The sequence below is a fragment of the Ziziphus jujuba genome, chromosome 8 (assembly GCF_031755915.1).
Source record: "Ziziphus jujuba cultivar Dongzao chromosome 8, ASM3175591v1".
In the NCBI taxonomy this organism is placed as follows: Eukaryota; Viridiplantae; Streptophyta; class Magnoliopsida; order Rosales; family Rhamnaceae; genus Ziziphus; species Ziziphus jujuba.
The window spans coordinates 27,604,357-27,622,840 of NC_083386.1; the positions used below are offsets into that span (position 1 = coordinate 27,604,357).

At 32.6% G+C, this 18,484-nt stretch overlaps 2 protein-coding genes across 2 annotated transcripts; both read left to right on the top strand.

Annotated features, from left to right (window-relative positions):
• Positions 1-141: 141 nt before the first annotated feature.
• LOC107414572 (dihydrofolate synthetase) lies at positions 142-4,405 on the top strand. Its single transcript, XM_016022709.4, has 10 exons — positions 142-439; positions 917-1,014; positions 1,125-1,275; positions 1,651-1,713; positions 1,924-2,085; positions 2,280-2,471; positions 2,620-2,719; positions 2,969-3,100; positions 3,485-3,616; positions 3,787-4,405. The coding sequence occupies exons 1-10, from the start codon at positions 146-148 to the stop codon at positions 4,137-4,139; spliced, it is 1,677 nt and encodes a 558-aa protein (XP_015878195.1). The 5' UTR covers positions 142-145; the 3' UTR covers positions 4,140-4,405.
• Positions 4,406-12,981: 8,576 nt separating this feature from the next.
• LOC107414581 (transcription factor SPEECHLESS) lies at positions 12,982-16,583 on the top strand. Its single transcript, XM_016022719.4, has 3 exons — positions 12,982-13,714; positions 14,319-14,882; positions 16,205-16,583. The coding sequence occupies exons 1-3, from the start codon at positions 13,274-13,276 to the stop codon at positions 16,277-16,279; spliced, it is 1,080 nt and encodes a 359-aa protein (XP_015878205.1). The 5' UTR covers positions 12,982-13,273; the 3' UTR covers positions 16,280-16,583.
• Positions 16,584-18,484: the final 1,901 nt, after the last annotated feature.

The following is an 18,484-nucleotide window of genomic DNA, read 5'->3' on the forward strand; positions in this document are numbered from 1 at the left end:
AAACGCTGCGTTTTTGGTCGCACACAGCACGGGCAGGGTGAGCAGCAAAATAGATACGCTTTAAAAGTCTTTCCGTCACTCGTTTCAATTTGACGAGAAACAAACGACCAAAAAAAAAAAAAAAAAAAACCACACACACACGCAGATGAAATATCTCAAATTTCTGAGCCAATGCCAAATTCTGAATCGTAGGAATTCGCTTCAAGCTTCAGAAGTTGGTTTCGGGTTTGTAAAATATGGAGGTTCTTCCCGGAAATCCTTGTGTACCCGCTCGGAGGACACGGTGCTGAAGGACTTCATGGAGTACTTGGATGCTCTGAAGAACTATGAGAAATCGGGCGTGCCCAAAAGTGCGGGTACTGATTCCGACGAAGGATTTGATCTTGGTCGAATGAGACGGCTGATGGAGCTACTGGGTAATCCTCAGTCTAACTTCAAGGTTCGGATAAATGTTTTCCTTTTTATTTATTTAATTTTTTTGGATTTTTTGGTTAAATGCATATTTGCCATTGAGAAATAGTGGGAAAAGGAAAGGTTTTGTCTCTTTTTGCTGTATTGGTTTTTAGAAATAATTTGATTTGCTGGAAGTAAGAAATTATTGAAAATTTTGGTATTGAAACCAATAAAGTTGGAACAATTTTTATTTTTTATTTTTAATTTTTGGGAAGTACTCTGTTTCTTTTATCTATGTTCAATGCGAAGCGGAAAGATTCCAACTTTTCTTTTTAGTCCAATCTAGTACACTATTTTTATTATATTCTGGCAGAGGCAATGGCCAAAAATGCTGTTGGTATTTTGTGCAAACTTATCTTTTTGGTCCCCATTGGTATTCTGCTTCCCATTATTTCTGTTTTTTCTTTGTTTTTATTATTTTGTTGAACTTGTAAGTGTGGTTAAAAGCATAACAGCAATTTAGGCGGTTCACATTGCTGGGTCCAAAGGAAAAGGATCAACTGCTGCATTTCTCTCCAGTATTTTGAGGGCAGAAGGGTATTCAGTTGGTTGTTACACAAGGTCTGGTTTATTATATTATGTAATGTTTCTTCACAAATGCAGTTATTAGTTTCTCTGGTTGCCTCTTTTAATAATAATATTCTAACACCAGGCTTCATTTTTATGTGCAGCCCACATATCCAAACAATCAGAGAGCGTATATCATTGGGAAGATTTGGTGAGCCAGTGGCAGCAAAGGCATTGAATTCTCTTTTTAATAGGACTAAAAAAATTATCGATCAGGCGGTGGAACTTGAAAATGGGTGCATAAGTCATTTTGAGGTATCAATGTTAGAACACTGGTCATTGCTGTTCAATATTTAATGTGTGGAGCAATGATGTATGGCTTTTCTGCAGTTAAGTTCTTTTTGGGTGGAGATGATGATTTTATTGGTTGATCTGTATTAGTTGTAGCTTTATCCTTTAGTTCAAAGAGATTACCCTAAATTGTTGATTGCAGAATGTTACTAATTCATCACATTCAAAGCTGAAAGTGAGACTTGGAGTTTGAAATTAAAATATGTTCATGTGATCGTGACAACTTATGATGTTCAATCTTTAATAACTTTCTATGTGATAATCAAACTTTCAATTTGAAAGTTGTTTACTATTTGGTATTTCAATGTGATTTCAGCTTACGTTACTGAAATATTTTAGGTTCTGACTGCAATGGCTTTCACACTTTTTGCGCAAGAGAATGTTGACATTGCCGTTATTGAGGTTTATCATTTTCCCCATGACATCTCTTTCAGCTCTTCTTCTTCTTCAATTGCATTTCATATGATTATTACTACTTTCTTGCTCTACTTATAGATTTTTGTCTTACATTTTTTTTGAATAAAGTCAATATTAAAGTACTTGTTACATCACCAGGAAAGAATTGGAAAGAGGGCTATGTTAAAACTAATTTCCTTATATCAACTGAAACAGGCTGGGTTGGGAGGTGCACGAGATGCAACCAATGTTATTTCAAGCTCTGGACTTGCCCTATCAGTTATTACCACAATAGGTGAGGAACATATGGCTGCACTTGGGGGTTCTTTGGAAAGCATTGCAGTGGCAAAATCTGGAATCATTAAACACGGCTGTCCAGTTAGGTGGTTCTGCCTTTCCAGATTTTTTTTGGAGTATATTTTGATCTGCACATAAACTAAATAAGTTATTGCCTTAAATCTTCTAGGCTAGCTTTCTGCAGCTTATTTTATTTGTATTGGTTTGCTATGAAATGGTCTATTGATTTTTTATTTTTATTTCTCATGTTGATTCTGAGGCGTTTAAACTTTCAGGTCGTGCTGGGTGGACCATTTCTCCCACATATTGAGTGCATTCTCCGTAATAAAGCATCCTCAATGCATTCACCTGTAATATCAGCTTATGATACTGGCAACCAGAGTAAAATTAAAGGCATTAGCATTCACAATGGTAGACCTTGCCAATCTTGTGACATAGTGATACAAGTTGAAAGTGAAATAAACCTGGTATGGATTTGTAGGTTGCAGTTTTGAAATATATTGGATCTTCTGATTTCTTGTGTGATTAAAATATTTTCGTATAATCCTGCAGATTTTTTAATTTCTTACCCTTTGGGGCTGTAATGAAGAACTTATAATCCTTTTATCCATTCAGTTCATTGAGTTGTTTGATGTACAATTATATATGCTTGGAAGTCACCAGCTTCAAAATGCAGCAACTGCCACTTGTGCAGCACTTTGCCTTCGTAACTTAGGTTGGAGCTCCCTTCTTTTTCCATTTTGTTTGTGCTGATACATTTGAACCAAAGAGTTTCCCACATTTTCCAGCTAGCTTCCTGGCACTTTCTCTCGTTCCTTAAACTGTTATGTCTTATTATCTGGCTCTACATGGTTGAATAGATAATATACAATTAATGAAGGCTTTGTTAACTGGAGTCTAGTTCTCTAATCATTTTATTTGAATGTTATATTGTTTTCTTCTAATGCTGTTTTCAATACTTCAGGATGGAAAATCTCAGACAGATCAATCAAGGATGGTTTACAGCATACTCACTTGCTCGGCAGAAGTCAATTTCTGACATCCAAGGAAGCTGAAGCATTAGGAGTATCTAAACCAATGATAATGCTTGATGGAGGTTTTTCCTCATTTCTGTTTGTTTCTTATCACCTACATGCTGCATGGGTTAAGATGCATTTCTAACTTTATGACTTGTAATATCTTTATGACAGTTTACTCAATCATTCCACAAAATCATTCTCATATATTCTAATATCTTTTTATTTTATTTTATTTTTTTGGGCTAATGCTTTTCTATCAAAGAAAAACAAAGAAATTTTTGCAAAAACAAGGAGGAATCCTTCAGATTACATGGTTACTGTAAATTGCAATGTGACAAGGGTTGATATTGGGTGGATTTCCAATGTCACATCCACTTTTTGTAGGTATCTTTTTCTAGAAACGAAACAAAAATAAAACAATTTTTTTCATAACTCCAGCTTATAATTTCCTAAAATTTCAGCCCACACCAAAGAATCTGCTAAAGCGTTGGTGGAGACCATACAGATGACTTTTCCAAGGGCACGTTTGGCTCTAGTGGTTGCCATGGCCAGTGACAAAGACCATGTAGGTTTCGCAAGGGAGTTCCTTTCAGGTATAACCCTTATTATGGTTATAAATATACATATATACGTTCTGGCTCAGTATATTATTCTAAGGCTTAATATATTGTGTCTCAAAATGCCTGATAGTACTTGCAAGTTGCAACTGCTAACAAGCGGTTCTATTGGATAGTTCTAATAAAATTTGACGACCTCTGCTCAGGTGGACAATTGGAGGGTGTCCTATTGACAGAAGCTGACATTGCTGGGGGGAAATCTCGGACAGCTGCAGCTTCATTTTTAAGAGATTGTTGGATAAAAGCTTCAGAAGAGTTGGGAATAACCCTTGTGCATGATAAAATGTCAGACTACCAAGAACTATTCAATGATCAATTAGATTGTTCTGCAAGTACAATTCAAAACAGAACCATATTGGCTGTGGAGGCTTCATTTTTGTCTTCCATGAAGATTGCAGATCAGATTCTCAGAAAAAGAACAGGGAATGGATTTGGAATTATTGTGGTTACAGGATCTTTGCATATCGTTTCATTGGTGTTAGCTACTCTTCATGGTTGATATATATATATATATATATATATATATATGTTGCTTGAGAGAATTTTTGCATTATAGTAGGAGCAACCACATCTTGCTAAGACTATATTTTAATATATGCTTCTTTGTATTTTGGACAATTAAACTAACATTCGTGTTAGAACTTCATGATTGCCTGTTAGCGGGTATGTGTGTATATTGCAAGCGATTCATGCTATTATTCCTGTAACAAAAAACTAATTTCTATCCATTGAGAAGACAAAATCGCTTTCAATTGGTGTTGATTACTTTTTGTACTAACCATGAGGAGTGTTTGGAACCTATCCCATGTCAATTGGTCTCTTTTTAACCACCCTGTATTCCTAGTGTACTCGCTGTGGTGCTTCTTAGCCTCCACAAGATACTGCCAAATATTGCTTCAAAGGAGAGAGAGAGAGAGAGAGAAATGGAGAGGTGTGTTGATGATCTATGAATAATCACAATCCACCTGGGTCCCATTTGTTGACAAGGAGAGTGCATGTGTGTATTGAATAACAATTTCTTAATTGCATGGGGCCCCCCCTAACAAAAAGAGATATATGGTGGGTCCATTCTTTCACTCCTATTACGGGCTCTCCATGTACTGGGCCTGCTATAGTAGTAGTAGTAGTACCAGGTTCTGCATTTCAAAAATACGGAATTCTATTCTTCTTCTTTTTTTCTTTTTTTCTTTTTTTTTTTTGTCTCTTTTGGAGTTTACCCGATTTTCAAATTGGGATTTTCAAGAACCTTCATTTTCCTTGTTCTTAAATTTCTGATAACCAAAAAAAAAAAAAAATTGTAATAGACAAAAGTATAAGTTCTTTTTTTTTATATAATGTTTTTTTTTTTTTATTAGGACAGAAATATAAGTTGATATCATCAAGTCTGGCATTAAAAAAAAAAAAAAAGTTAATACCATCAAGAAAAATGTAACGAAATATTTAGCAGCGTCAAGATTTTATCAAAGAAAAAGGTAGATGAGGGATAAAAAGAGATAATAAAAGTATGAAAAGTTAAAGTGGCATTTAGAAGCAGAAATGGTCGGGGACTGTGACTGACGTGAGCATGCCTCCTATTCCAGCTTGTTTTTTCTCGTCTTCATCCGGTAGTTTCTGAAGCCTGAAAAAAGCAATCATGATTGGAGTTATGCTACAATCATACATAGCTACCCTATATATGTCTACCCTTTTGTATATTTGTACCATATATTTTGGGTTGCTAGGTTGGCTATGTATAATTATATATAGTTCTGTTGTTGACATGCCTGATTAATTATATATATTCCATCAGTTATTATAAATTACATGCAATCCAACGAATATAATAGATATATATATATATATATATATAATTGATAGGGTATATCCATTTTAATTTAGATATTGTTTGCATATTGTAGCAAAATTTTATATGTACAAATATAGATCTTTTCTATTGTTTGACATCCGATAATTTATCTTATCCATTAGATTTATTTTATGTAACTTAAACTATATGTGGATACAACCCATATGATTAACAAGATAAGCGATATGACATCATCCAGAAAAAAATTCTCTATATATATATATATATATGGATAGGCAGTCTATGGTACGGACGGTCTTCATACGGATCACAGTATTGGTAACAATTTTTCATAATATTGGTGACGATTTTCTAAAAAACCGTCGTTAATACTATGAAAAACCGTCACTAATACTGCGAACCGTTCTCATCATAGAATTTCCGTATAGATAGGTTTGTGTGTGTGTGTGTTTGTATTTTCAAATTTTGATTCCATATTGTAATTTCTTCCATTTAATCATTCTTTAATTTGCAGCAAAATCCAGAGATTTATTGCCATTTCAAGTGGTGCACAGCTTTTATTTTCAAGAATTTGAACACATACAGGTACACAATTGCCTGTCTCTGTTATTGCGAACGGATTAATTAATTAGTCTCTTCAACAACTTGATATTAAGAGTTCTCCACTTCACTGTTTTTTGCTTGTTAGATAACTTAGAATTCCATCAAAAACACCTTAAAGTTATCATCTTTGTCTTTATGATTAAGCTGTGAAGAATTAAAGTATATTTACCCTCAGATTTTCAGCCCAAAAAAAAAAAAAAAAAATTGTCCTCAGCAAAACTTACTAGAAAAAGATATGAGATAGTTATCATTAAGAAATAGAGAAATAAAGTCGGAGTTAAAAAGAAATAGTAGAGTTAAACTTCCCCCAAGGTGTTTGAGACATTCCTACAACACAGTTTGGTTTTTCCATTAAAAGCTTTTAAAAATTCAGCAACCAACAGCATATATCATAGGTCACCGTCAGCAAATAGGAAACCCATTTAAGTTTTTGTTTTGTTTGTAGAGGCAATGCCAACATTGGCATCCAAGGCCCATTTTCGGGGTACAATTTTAAACACCAAACTGCAAAAAAACATCTCTTCACATTAATTTGCGTCTTCTCTGTCTTCATGAATGAAATAAAGACAAAGTAATTAAAAAAGAAAAAACCAATTAATAATATAATTTATTACTTAAATCACCACCATGCATGCAACAACCTATGAACGAAAGCAAGTAAAACGCGTTTGTGTGAAATGGTATATCACATACGGCGGTCACATGAAGAGACAAGACACTATTTCTATCGTGACTGAAACATCATGAAAGTTGCGTTTCATTTGAGGGCCCTACACTTTACTTTGCTGCTCTTTGTCTCAACTGGCTGGCTATATTAATTGGTAGTTAGTTGCATTGCAGTTTGTCTTTAAACTACTCTGTTTTTATACCTCTTATTTATCTTATATCCTCAACCAAAAAATACATGTTACTAAAAACAAATTCACGCTTAAAATTGAAGTATACATAAACACTGTTTTGCTCAAACTCAAACTGGGATTTTGGGAAGTGATTCAGAAAAAGCATTTTCTTAATTTGGCGGACCTAACTAATATAACATATAATATTATATAATTTTATTTTGCTAAAGGTGTAGCATATAATATAGATGTAAATATCGAAAATAATATTGATGCATGGCATAGGGGGGTTCTTTACTTTTTAGTCGACAGAAATAAATAGAATGGTGAGGTGAGGTGAACCAAAATTTAGAATCCATCGGTAACGGGACAGGGATAGGGACAGAACATCCAAAAATGGGACCCAGAAATCTAAAATACAATCAAGTTGGTGGGGTCATCGTATCGGCCTCCGACATCCATCCGATAGTAACCACGCAATTCCCGATACGTCTCCCCACCCGCCCTCTCTGCAAGTAGACGGACAATTTGGGGGGTTTGTCTGTTTGTGTGGAAACGAAAAATGTGTATTTTTTTTTTTATACTATTTTTTAATTGGAAAATTAAATTGAAGAGCAATAGAGTAGTGTAGTAATGTTTTGCTCATATATTTCGTGGGTCACATTCAATGATGTTTCAGATTGGCAAGTGAAATGAAGGACCCCATTCAATTTATTGCATCCGTATATAGCTTCTTTTGTATATATGTATATATATATATATATGTATATATATTTTAAATAACACATACTTTGTTTTCAAATTTTGTCCCACATTCCCATTCATTTTTTGTAGGAGGCTATAAATGATAAACCTATATACATACGTACTTATGCAACAATTTTGTCCGTAATGTGTATGTAGCTAACCGATATCATTACCTAGGTTGTGAGACAAATATGTGCAACACTTTAACTGTTTAGCACTGGTCGGGGGGAAAAAAAAAAATTGCATGCCCTCCCAAACAAAGCCTGGTTAGGAATTAGCTAGTATGTGGTTGATCAAACATTTGGGTTTGGAAGGTAGCTAAAAAGCTGCCCATTGTCTATGCAAATTTGTGAAAACTCATTTGAAGACTTGTCCCAATTAGGTTAGGTATCCAATTTTGCATGTTATAGAGCTTAGGGTACGTAGGCAATAGCTCTGTTATCGTTTCATGGCGTGAGAATTTAAATGGATGTGAGAAGGAGATGAACCTATAATGGAGGAGGATTACAGACGTTGTAAAGATCCTCTTACTTTCACAGAGTTTTCAATTGGGATCAAGTTTTAGACTTAGGACCAGCTTGAAAACCTCATTTTGCCTCTCTCATTTGGCATGTTATTCATAATTAAAGGTATTTAGTTTCCTCACTTATGATTGTTTTCTGCAGAGTTATTAATGTTAAGTAATATAAAAACCAACCCAAATTTGCCAATATGATCATCTTGTTGAATATATATATATATATATATATATATATAGGAATATAATTCTCGTTGAGAATCTATATCAAACAATTAGTTAGACCTTTGCATCTCGTAAAGCTATAGCCTGAAACAAGCAAGTACTAATATGGCAGGTGACATAAAACTAAGCACAAACTCAAATATATATATATATATATATATATTTATTTATTTCGAAATACATTTATGCCATATAAACCCGAGTGTACAAAAGTTATTAAAGCCTTCTAGACTTCACGAAAGTTGTTGTGGCCTGTATTTATGTATGTATGTATTTTTATATAAACCTTCATATACGGTGAAAAAATTTGAAAGCAGAATAACATGAAGCATATATATACAAAAATGTGCAGCACATTAAAGTATATACATATAAAATTATAATATTGGAGAGGGTGGGGTTTGATGTTCTAAATAGGACAGAAGTTTATGGACCAATTGAGAAGCAGTACTGTTTTGAATATGTTGTAATTAAAAGCAATGGAAAAATGGAGAGCCCCCATTTGCTAGTCATATGTTGTTATCGAAAAGAGAGAGGAGGGAAGGGGGCGTTTGGTTGGTGAGTGTGGTAAATGTGAAAATTGATGGGTGATGCCAAAAATGTGGTCTCATTTGGAAGGAAAAACGCAGTAAACGTCATAAAAACCAAAGATGGTAGACACCACTCCCTTTATTTGAAAACCGCAATCCCATGCTCAAACCCCCCCTTTCAATTTATTGCATTGCATTTCCACCTCTGATCTCTCTCACTCTATTTCTCTCTCTATTTCAATTTCAATTTCTCAGCCAGTTACAACCACCGTTACAAATGCAACGCGCAGACATAAAACACAAAACCCAGAAATCATCAGAATCTCATAATTAAAATTAATACACATACACAAAAAAATAAATAAATAAATAAAAAAAATTGAATGAATATTTTAAAGGAGATATATTTTATATGGAGTTTGGGATTCATCGTAGACACGGAGATGCCGTGTCTGCGCATTGAAAGCTCTACTCTTCAGCTGTGCGTTGAGCTTTCTTCATTCATAATTAATACATCAATCTCTAATGAATACATTTATATTTATATATAAATTAAAATAAATAAATAAATAACTAAACAGAGACCAACTTGCTGCAAATCTTATGCCCGGCCTGCCACTCTCATCATCGTCATTGCCTTCGTCTGCAGACCCTATTATCATTTATTTCTTGATTCATATATATCTCTTTTCGCCCCTTTTTTTTTTTTTTTTTTTTGGGTTCAATTTGTCTCTCTACATATTACTTATAAGTGCTTTAGTAGTATTTAGTAGTAATTAAACACCCTATAATCAAGGCAAAAATTTCCTTATGTCTAGCTATATGTAAAGATACAATAAAAGCATTTATTAGGGTCAAGAAAATGGAAAATCCCTGAGCCGTTGTTTTCAAGTAATTTCTTTTGTCTAACCATTAATCTTGTTCACATGTATGAGAAGTTTGTTAACCATTTTTGAGCTTTATATTTTCAGAGGAAAAATAAATAAAAAAATAAAACAATCCCTGAGCTTTATGATATGTATACATATAGAGAGATCCATATATGTGCACGCAGATTTTTCTCTGAAACCAAAATAAATGAGATCCTTTCAATATTAATGGTTCAATAAGGCATGAGTCGCCGTCAATGTTTGGTGGTAACTCACTTTTTAGTTTTAGCAAAAGTAGAAGAAGAAAAAACACAAAAAAAGTTGAGAGATTTAATTTATCTGAAAGCATATATGAAAAATATCATTCAGACCAAAATATTTGCAGAAAGCCGCCAGCCTCCATATATTCGAGAATATTGACAGCTTCCATTATTTTGTATGCCAAAAAGCAAAAAGAGTTCAGAGAGGCTATTAGCTTTTTTGTACTAATGGGAGACATATTCATTCCCATGCATCTTCACAAAGTCCATAAGAACTATAGCTTTCAGGTTTCTTTTAATAGATTCCCTATAAAGTAATCATTTAATGTATCTCAGTTAATTATTATTTTGCAAATGAAAATCAGTCACATATAAATACTACTTCAATTGAGTCTAGATTAATTAAAAATTAAGGAGTATTTTTGCATCCACATATATATATATATATATATATATATATTCGTTAATCTTAAGTTTTTGGGAAATAGAAAAAGTTTTAGAGGGGAAAAACCAGGTGTATATGTATATATGTCAAATGAAGCGTAGAAGACTGTGAATGATAGTTGGGGGGTTGTGATGGATGAATGAGAAAGTCCCAACCAAAAAGAGGGACAAAGAGATTGAATATGATATTTTTATGCTCCATTTGAAATTAAGAAGCCCCATTACTTTCCTATTCATATCCACAAGATACAGTCGACACTTGGGAAGCTTTACTTCTTACAATCAGAAAAATTGAAAGAAAACCAATATTATACTATAAATGTCATTTATATATATATATATATATATATATAGATATATGACAATAGACAAACTCTCTCCCAGACGGGTAATATTTTTGGTCGCTTTAACATAAATTTACCAATTAGAATTTAGACGCCACCCCTTTCTCGTACCATCCTTAAATTCTCCCCCTTTTCATTCTTACATCACCCCCATATCCTAATCAAATGATTGCACTTTTTCTTTGTTGGACTTTGAAGATTCCACACATCTAGTTAACGACTACGCGCTTATATTCCGGAAAACCTCCATAAGTTATGATTTTCATCAAATTTTGATGTTTTATTTCGCTCCTTTCTTTGTTAAAAAGAAAATTATCCAAATTAAGCATATATAAATTTGATTACAGTATAAATTAATTCAAATCCGGTTCTAATTAAATTTTATGTTAATTAAACTTATGTTAATTGCAAGAAAAAAAATTAAGATTAATTGCACTTTGACATCTTTTACTTTTAAGGTTTTACAATCTAGTTTTTAACTTTTAAAATTAGTAATTTATTTTTAAAATTTTACAATTTAACTTTTAACTTTTTAACTTAATAATAGCTACTGATATTAAATTATATTAAATTTTAAATTTCAAATTAGAACATACTAAAAATAAAATTTTAAAATTAATTTTAAACATTTATATTTGTAATATTTTTTATTATAAAATTTGATATAATTTAATAGTCAAATGATGAGAGCCAATTTTTTTCAAAAATGTAGGTTACTATAGTGCAAACTTTTAAAAATAGTTTAGTATTTTGTACTTTAATCGTTTCTATTTTAAAAATTGATACATTTAATATGAATTATGTAGGATGGCTGTTAAACTCAATAATCAAAAGTCAAACAATGCCTAAATTTGCAACAAATTAAAAAATCGATATGGCCTAAATTGTTGATACTCAAATTGGGCTTAAATTGTAAAAGTTTGAGATATCAAAATATAATTAACCCTTAAATTTATATATGCTTAATTTGGATCTATAATTGGACAGTTTAAATTCAAATAGAAAAAGTTTTATCCAATAAAATATCAACTTTGCCATTGAACTATTTCAAGAGGACTAAATTATTAATTTTTCCAAACTATTTCAACGCTTGCTATGTATGTTAGTCATATAAGTATTATTTGCAAATGTTTTTATGTTTAGTAAGTTTTGCAAAACATAATAACTAAAGGATATGGTTTGGAAAAAGAACTGGTTAAAAAGAGGAATGCTCCTCCATTAAGTCACCCATGAGCATCAATTTGTCTAGATGAAGATCTTGTGTCCCATTTTTCTCAATTATCTGATATTTAATAGGCTCTCATCTCATCTAAAAAACATTTCATTTTTGAATATTAAACTATTGGAAGAAATGGTAATTCATACATGCTATAGCCAAAATGATTCTTAAAAGGTTCAAACCTTGATAACTTCCAAAAATAAAAGAAAAAGTACACATCTAAGGATCCAAATGAGCCTTTGAAACCTTGTTAACTCAATTAGAAATGAAAAATAAAAAAGGAAAGAATCATAAAAACCATATAAGAATCCAAATAAACCTTAATTAAAGAAAGGTTGGGCATGCATACAGAGAGTGTTAAAGTGATATTAATATAATATGGTATCCCATCCCTAATAGACTGAACCCCTTTGTGATCATGAGGTAATATTTTCACTGGTTGAGCAAGAATAGGGATAGAAAAACGAGACAGCAAATTTGGTTCCTGTTCATTTAATTATTAATTTGTGATACCAACGTATTTGTTTGACATTTTTTAATTAACTTCATTAATATTTCAATGATATCTGTGCCTGCCGAAAAATTTAGTAGTTTTGTAAATACTATTAGAGAAAAAATTAACTTGGTAGTAAAATAGTTCAAACTAGAATCCATAACATTTTATTGCGCAGCCAAACGGTGACAGATTAGGATTGGGCTTGGACATTGTATGGAGCACAGACTTTCAGAATTAGTCATAAATCATAATATTAATTTTTCATGATTGTCTGCCTATATTTTATTCAAACTCCTCTCTCTCTCAGTTCCCTTGTCACTTTTTTCTCAGGTACTTTTTTTTTTTTTTTCCCTACTTTGTTAAATCCTTTGGGATATATATATATATATATATAGATATGCATTCCAGTAATACCCATCAGCATCTAACGGTAAAGAAATTAAAAACCATCAAATTCAATATAAGCTCCCCCTCCTATTCATACACATTGTATCTGAAAACATAGAGCTGAGCTGAGTACTGCTTATAAAGTCCCTTTCACCTGAACACTCATATTTAATCTCTATTGCATACTTTTTTTTTCCCCCTCTTGATTTTGACAATCCTAGCTCACTCTTCCATTTTCTCTTTCTGGGTCATTTTCTCCACTTTTCTCTCTCCCAAACCAACCAATTTTTCAGTCACTTTTCCCAGCTAGAATCCGGGCGGCGAAAAAAAAAAAAAGCCATCAAACATGGATGATAATTTGTCCGACTTTTTCGAAGAGCATGATTTTGTGAACGCCAACAACTTGTCAGGAGACGATCTTTTCAGTATTTTAGAGAGCTTAGAAGGTGCAGCGGCAGTGGAGTTTCCTCCTCCAGCACCATTGGATGAAACTGTGCGTTTTACGAGCTCCAAAGAGAACGAAGAAACCGCAGGAAGATTGGCTTCTCAAAAGTCTACATCTTCAAGCACTTTGCAGGACTATTCGGAGACCGAGGTCGAAACTTCGCCGAAAAGCAAGAGGTTGAAGCTTTCAGGGACGACGACGACAACCACTACTTCTGAGGAAGCAAACCCTGATGGCCAACAAAGGATGTCTCATATCACGGTGGAGCGCAACAGGAGAAAGCAAATGAACGAGCATTTGTCGGTGTTGCGGTCCCTTATGCCTTGCTTCTATGTTAAAAGAGTAAGCCAATTTATATATCCAATCAAACTTTGTCTAAAGTATATAACGTAGAATTCCTGTTTACCCTTTATAAGTTTTAGCTTTTAATAACAATGATACAGATTGTGGGTTAACATGGTATCTCTTTTTGGCTTGGTGCTTTAACTTTCCAAAACTTCATTGTCATGTAGTCTACGCTAGCTTTCTCTCTTGCTAGGATTTCATAGGACTTCTTTTTCCACTGTCTTTGTCAACCATTTTTAGAAACATGATGATTTTCTTGTAGTCTTGTTGAAGCTTGCAGAATGTTTCTTAAGTACTTGCTATAGCTAGCTAGCTCTTCTCAAATGGGTTACCTTTTCTAACTATATATTTATATATATACATGGAAACCAAAATATTCTTCTGGCTAGACTAATGTGTATGTTCACCTTCATTAAAACTCAAGAAATCAAAGGGAAAGGGTTTTCCTAAAAATATCTCTCTTTTTTTTTTTTTCTTTTTTTTTTAAAAAAATAAGCTACTTTTTAATTGGTTGAAAAATCACTAAAAAGTAGTTTTTGGCAAATATGTATTAATTATTCTTTGATGTTTTGTGTAACTTAATTTCTTGGGTTCGCTTCAGGGAGATCAAGCATCGATTATTGGAGGGGTGGTTGATTATATCAATGAACTGCAACAAGTTCTGCAATCACTAGAAGCCAAAAAGCAAAGAAAAGTTTACAGTGAAGTGTTAAGCCCCAGGCTGGTTTCAAGCCCAAGACCCTCACCACTTAGCCCTAGAAAACCACCTCTAAGTCCTAGGCTTAGCTTACCCATCAGCCCCAGAACCCCTCAGCCAAGTAGCCCCTACAAGCCTAGGTTGCAACAATCATCATCAGCTGGCTATAATCTTTCTCCAACCATTCCTACTACTGCTTTACTGGATCCTTCGCCTTCTTCTTCTTCATCAGCTTCCTGCTCCATTAATAATGATAATGCCAATGAGCTCTTTGCCAACTCGAAATCAGCCATTGCAGATGTGGAAGTCAAGTTTTCTGGCTCAAATGTTCTTTTGAAGACTGTGTCTCCTTGGATTCCTGGACAAGCTGTGAAGATCATTACTGCTCTTGAAGACCTCTCCCTTGAAATCCTTAAAGTAGACATTAGCACCGTAGACGAAACCATGCTTAATTCCTTCACCATCAAGGTATTTCATTTTTTGGCTATTATTCAAATTTTTTTCATCTTCTTAAAAAAGTTTGGTTTATTTTTCATCGATTTCTAAACTAAGATGTTAATTGTTTGGTAACACATGGGTTTTTTATTTTATTTTTTTCAAATTATTTCACCTTCTTAAAAGAGTTTAATTTATTTTTTATCGATTTAATTAAGATGTTAATTATCTGGTAAAACATTGTATTTTTTATTTGTTTCTACTTAATTATGTATAATATTTTTACTTAGTTAATGACAACTAAAGTTCATCAGTAGCTCAAATAACTACATATTTTAATAGAAAATAAAAAATAAAAAATAAAAAAACAAATTGAAGACATTTCAAACTATTTTTGAGTAAAAAGAAAAAACAAAAAATCAACAAGTTCTCAAAAGTGTAGACGTAAGTTTTTACTTTGCGTTCAAGACTTTAAACTTCATATTATATGTTCTAAATAAGAAATTTAGGGCTAAACCAACTAATTAATGATGCTTAATCTCTTGTTTCATACATTCTCTTTTTCTTTCCCAATAATAAATATTGTTCTAGGACAATGACAGACATACCAACATTTGAATAAAATGTGTAGGCAATACATATAAAATAGTAATCCTAGAGGGGAAGGGTCCTTTAATCTCTGTGCATGTTTTGTGCTTTTCCTTCTTTCGCCATGAAAGGTAGCTCGTGTTTTGTCTTTAGTGCTTCCAAAACTCCTACATTTATGTCCTTTCCCCTACATTTCTGTCCATTTTTTATCAAACATGGATAAGTATAAGCTAAAGCATTGCACATGATCATATGTCAGTAATTAATTAACTAGTCACAGCATACGTACAATTAATATAGACAATCTACCTCACTTTTGTTAAAGAGATTATTTATGATGTAGCAGAATTTTCACAAACCAAACACACCCTTATAAATGTATGTAAAATGTCGTAGATCATAAATTCCGGTAAATTCGCAATTCCCATATGTAAAAAAATAATTAAAAAAAATTGTAAAGAAGAAGATCTTGTCATCTCCATCGCTTTCTCTGCTCATGATCAGACTTTAAGTTTAATGCGTTTCTCTCTCGGAAACCACGATAATTTTGCTGAAAACTAGAGGTATCGCAGTGCTCATCAATTGATGTTGATTTCCATGCAAGGACTATAAATTTTAATTAATAATATTACTACAATTAAAGGGCCTTTTTTTTTTTTTTATTCTTACTGTATTTATTTAAATTAGATTATCATTGATTTTGATTGATTGAAGGAAGCTAATGATTGGGCATTAATTAATTAATATTAACTGGTTTTGTTTTTCAGATTGGAATTGAATGCCAGCTTAGTGCGGAGGAACTCGCTCACCAAATCCAGCAAACTTTCTGCTTAGTCCACTAAGTATAGATTAGTTTGAGTAGTACTAGTCCCAGCTGCCCTAACAAAACCTCTCTCTCTATCAAATTCACACTGCTGAATTTGCGTTAATAAAAAGGAGAGTTATGGAGAGGCATTAATTTAATTTACCACCATTTTTATTTTATTAATTAACACGTAGTTTAATTTAATCGTCATAACGTGTGTTAGCTTAGCCAGGTTGTGTAACCCTCCTTGTAATTGAGCATTTTACTTTTCGAGATTTCATTTTAAATGTATGAGTTTTATTTCCATTTCACTATTTGAGTACAGCTGCCACTAAGTTTTATATCCATGCATGAATTACCCTTCATTACTTGTGCTTGTGCTCATCAAATTAAAAGAGCAATTTTTATTTTTATTTTTATTTTTTATTAACCATAAGTCCAAAGGGGCATATTATTATTCTTTGCTTAATTAAAATACAATTAATCCTACAAGACTCAGACTTGAAGTTCTAGACTTATTTTCATTGAGTGAAATTCATGACTGGCATAATATGTTGTACAAGATTTTTGGTTCATGGTGTCGATGAGGCTGGCTGCGAATATTGATTGCATAAAGAAATGTAAACCAATGAGATGTTAGAGTGAATAGGAAAAGAGTCTTTATCACTCTTACGAAACAGCCCTATTGCTCTATTCTCTCCAATGCCTGTACACAAGCCTACAAATAAATTCATTGATGATTGGCCAATCACGCCACCAGACTCTCCCTATCCCACCCCACACACGCTTTGTTATTTTTTTTCTTTTTTCTTTTTTCTTTTTTTAACAAAACACTTAATAATTAAATGATACATCCAACGTACACTCAGACTCAGATTATACTGTTTAAACAGCATAAATCTAGGTGGTTTTAGATTTATTATTTTTATTGATGGTGGGAAGAGTTGTAGTGTTCAAACAGCTGGTACGAACTTGCATTTAATTTTTTATGATGTCGTATAAATTATATATAAATATATTAAAACCCTAAAACTATAGCTACCACTTTGATAGAGTCATAAAATCTCAAACTAAGTTTTTGTTTCCTTTGTGGAAGAATGTGGGGGCTACATAGCAATTTCCAAAGGATTCATCGTGAAAATATATTGCGAGAAGTTTGATACTTAATTATATTCATATAACATAAATGGGGTTTTATGATATTGACATGCATATCCTTTTTTTCCCTACCAACCAGGCATTTTTTATTTTTGAGTACCCTGCCAACCAGGTAAAATCTATGTATTGGTATAGCTTTACGATTAAACGAGGAAAAAAATTAAACCCCTCAGGTGGAACTGGAATGTATATATAAATATGGAGTGGGTCAAAATTATTGCTCAAAAACTTTTTCTTGTTATTTTGATGTGAAAGCCTTCTTTTTTCGTTAGAATGCAACATACTTGCATATTTTAAGGAAAAGATAGGAAATATGCATGGACCACTTTTATTTAGTATAAAAGAGTTCCAACCTGAACCAATACATCTTCTTTTTCTAGGGCATCCTTAAATGGAAATTTAAAAGGTATGCATGCAATAAATTATTTATCGATTTAAAAAATATATATTTATATATATATATATATTATGTATTTACATTGAAATGGCTTAGACAACAATTCAATAGATATTTCTTGTAACCAAAAGAAGTTGGATGGATTAGAGATATATAACTATAAACATAATGAAAACACAGAGAGAGTGCAAATTTTACTATACTAGCTCCTTGAAGTTTACCACAAAGTTCCATGAATGTGGGCAGACCACTATATACTTTAAGGATATATATATTATGTATTTATTTTTTTGCGAAAGGATGTTAATGGGCACTCAACACTTTGGTTTTTATTTACCAATAAAACCACCTTGATTTTTTATTCATTAAAAAGAAAAAAGTTGATTTTTTATTATTCTTTTTTTGGTAAAAAAAAAAAAAAAATGGTTTAGTGAAACACGCAGGAGGAGAGAAGACTAACAGTAGCTCGCAAGGCCCAGCCCACTATAAAAGAATACATATTAAGGAGAGCTAGTAGGCCTTATATGACGGCAACCAAACGGGCTGTGGTCAGTCTTTATTACTACGTTTTGAGCCTCATTGGGTAAGAGAGACAAAATAGCAGTTAATAGCCCGGAGAGAATGGATACAATGAAATTCTTATTCTTCAGAAAAAGTCAAAAATAAAATAATACAAATTTGCAATAT

Excerpts from the sequence above, each read along its gene's own strand:
- LOC107414572 (XM_016022709.4), top strand. The coding sequence starts at position 146 with ATGAAATATCTCAAATTTCTGAGCCAATGCCAAATTCTGAATCGTAGG. Across the intron at positions 1,015-1,124 it reads TCAGTTGGTTGTTACACAAG|CCCACATATCCAAACAATCA; the intron begins GTCTGGTTTATT and ends TTTTATGTGCAG. Across the intron at positions 3,617-3,786 it reads CGCAAGGGAGTTCCTTTCAG|GTGGACAATTGGAGGGTGTC; the intron begins GTATAACCCTTA and ends ACCTCTGCTCAG.
- LOC107414581 (XM_016022719.4), top strand. The coding sequence starts at position 13,274 with ATGGATGATAATTTGTCCGACTTTTTCGAAGAGCATGATTTTGTGAAC. Across the intron at positions 13,715-14,318 it reads CTTGCTTCTATGTTAAAAGA|GGAGATCAAGCATCGATTAT; the intron begins GTAAGCCAATTT and ends GGTTCGCTTCAG. Across the intron at positions 14,883-16,204 it reads TTAATTCCTTCACCATCAAG|ATTGGAATTGAATGCCAGCT; the intron begins GTATTTCATTTT and ends TTTGTTTTTCAG.